This window comes from Mesitornis unicolor, unplaced genomic scaffold (assembly GCF_000695765.1).
Source record: "Mesitornis unicolor isolate BGI_N332 unplaced genomic scaffold, ASM69576v1 scaffold39848, whole genome shotgun sequence".
Taxonomy (NCBI): domain Eukaryota; kingdom Metazoa; phylum Chordata; class Aves; order Mesitornithiformes; family Mesitornithidae; genus Mesitornis; species Mesitornis unicolor.
The window spans coordinates 1,101-3,819 of NW_010204597.1; the positions used below are offsets into that span (position 1 = coordinate 1,101).

Sequence of the window (2,719 nt, forward strand, 5' to 3'; positions counted from 1 at the left end):
CCGGCCGCCGCAGCAGCCGTCGGCAGAACTCCTCCAGCTCCCGGCCCTCCAGACGCTCGTTGTCCGAGCGGTCGCACTCCTGGTGGGACACGGCCCAAGCTTGGGGACCGTCCCCTGCCCGTGGCGAGGGGGCATGGCCAGCCCCTGCCTCGTCCTGCCCGTCCCTTGGGACTGGCAGCATGTGGGGTGAGTTTTGGGGGTGCTCAGCTACTGGGATGGGGGCTCAGGGATGGGTTGTAACCCATCCTAACCTCCCAGTCTGGGATGGAGTAGAGCAGAGCCGTGCCTCAGTTTCCCCAGGTGGAAGGGGATGCCCACAGGAACAGCGCCCCATGAGGGGGGGGATGTCACACCTTGGACACCCACAGAGCAGTGGGATGTGGGGACAGCTCGACCCACCCCACCACGAGCCCCTGCTCATGTATGGACCTGACCACTGGTGGCGTGGGTGGCTTTGGGTGTGACGAGTTGGACAGTGCTCTGCGCTTGGGAAGGAGCCAGCGTCCCCTCGTGGTGGGGCACAGGACGGGTACCTTGAAGAGCTGGTAGGCGTAGCCATCGTCCATGTCGATGTTGATCATCCTCAGCATGCTCTTCACCTCCCGGAAGGACATCTTGTTGTCCTTGTTCCTGTCCGCTCGCTGCAGGACGCCATGGATCCAGCTACGCTGGGGTAAGGAAAAACCACCCCAGCATCTGTCCCCAAGTCCCCACGTCCCCCACAAAGGATACTGGTCAAGCTTCTCGGGTTGACTCATGGCTTGCAGCCGCCCCATCAGCTTGGTGAGCCCTTGCACCCAGTGGCGGGCGTCCTCCTCGCCCCGGGCGGCCAGGTCGAGGTTCTTGCGCTTGCCCTTGAAGACCAGGGTGAAGCAGTGCCGCTCGGGGAAGGCGGCACCGTACTTGCGTAGACCTTCTGACTGGTGTCCCTCCCGCACCGCCTCCACGTGTGTCACCGAGACTGCGGGGACATGCGCCGGGATGGGGCCACCCCAGGGACGGAGGTGGTCCCTTGGTGTTTCCCTCACCCATGAGCGTCCTGCAGGACATCTTGGCTGCTGGGGGACACCCTATGCACCCCTAGATGCACCGATGGACACCCTATGTGTCCCCAGGGGCAGTGATGGACACCCTATGTGACCCTGGGGGCTCCTATGGACACCCTATGTGTCCCCAGGGGCATCAATGGACACCCTATGCACCCCTAGGGGCTCTGATGGACACCCTACATGTACCCAGGGCCACCCCATTGGCCCAGGGCTCGGCTCCTGTTGATGCTGCAGCCCGGCTTAACCCGCTAATCCCAGGCGAGACAGGAGCGGTGGCTGCTGTCCCCTGCGGGGATGGGGACAGGGCCGCTGGTGGGGGATGGAGCTGTCTTGGCCGTGCCAGATCCGGGCACTCGTCCCAGACGAGAGGCTGGAAAGAGCCAGAAGCAGGCGGGGCGGGGAGTTGGGGTCTGGGGGGATGGGGACGGGACCTCATGGTGATCCCAAGGTGGACAGGGATGGGTATGGGCTCTGGAGACTCAGCCTGGGAGGCACTGGGAGGCACTGGGATGTAATGGGATGCACTGGGTATGATGTGTTGGGCTCTGGGTACTGGGTGGGGGGTCTGGATTCTGGACTGTGGTCCACATCTTGAGTCAGGGTCTGGGTCTCAGACTGGGGGTGCAGGTCCCAGATTGGGGTCTGGGTCCTGGATTGGGGTCTGGGTCCCAGGGTGGGGGTCTGGGATGCATGTGGGGGTTCAGGTTGCGGGTTGGGTCCTGAGGGAGGGTCTGGGACCCAGGGGGTTCTGGGTCCTGGGTGGGGATCTGGGTCCCAGCCCAGGTACCCACGGGTGGGTTTGTGGCACTGCCCAGGTCCCAACCCCTCCCTGCACCTCAGGGCTGTGCAGGACATGGCCCAGGGTCCTCAAGCCCTCAGGGGACGGTCCCCAGGGGTGGCACTCACAGCTCTGCTGGGAGCGGGAGCGCCCGAAGCCCCCCTCGAAGCAGACGGTGGCCCCGTCCTCCTGCAGGCGGAAAAGCCGCTCCCTGGGGGCCCCCCGGGACTTGATCTTGCGGAGCAGGGACCCCCGCAGCATCCGCTGGACGTCCTCGTCCTCCGTCAGCCCTGCGGGAAACCGGCCATGGGCACCCTGCGCGGCTACCGGGGATACTGCAGGGGAGGGTACCAGGGAAGGCGGTGGGAAAGCAGAGGAAAGCTGTAGCTCTCTGTGCCCCTTCACCCCCACATCATCGGATGGGATGGGATGGGATGGGACAGACAGGACAGGGCACTGCCCTTGGGCCCCTCTGGGGCACGGTGTGGCCGCTCGGGGTGGACAGGATGGCGGCAGAGCCCTGCTCACACAGCACTGCCCAGCTGCTGAATCCCAGCAAAGCCGCCCAAATCCTGCATGGGGAGCACTGGGACGGCACTGGCAGGGTCAGGCCGGCCATGCCAACGGGGTGGCCTCAGGGGATGGCTGGGCCCACGCCCGGGCTCATGACGCGGCCGGGACTTTTCCGTCTATTCTCCAAAAAGCAGTGATTTCCTCACTTCTTGTTTTGGAAAACGCTCCCTAAGAGCAGCCCCAGGGCCCGCTCCGGCTGGGAACGCTGCTCCTGGGCTGAGACAGCCCGAGTGGGCCACAGCTTTGGGGACACGGCCACCTCCTGCACGGACACACTGCACTCATGGGGCAGGACTGAGGGAACCCTCAGGGGCCGGGT

General features: G+C 65.2%; 1 protein-coding gene across 1 annotated transcript in view; it reads right to left on the reverse strand.

Moving 5' to 3' along the window:
* Positions 1-2,117, reverse strand: part of LOC104545874 (1-phosphatidylinositol 4,5-bisphosphate phosphodiesterase delta-3-like) — a gene marked incomplete at both ends in the record, with an annotated part of 3,214 nt that extends 1,097 nt beyond the window's left edge. The window contains 4 exons of the mRNA XM_010191109.1: positions 6-79; positions 534-663; positions 733-961; positions 1,956-2,117. Of these exons, the coding sequence (XP_010189411.1) occupies positions 6-79; positions 534-663; positions 733-961; positions 1,956-2,117 (595 nt within the window). The remainder of the gene's footprint in view (positions 1-5; positions 80-533; positions 664-732; positions 962-1,955) is intronic.
* Positions 2,118-2,719: the final 602 nt, after the last annotated feature.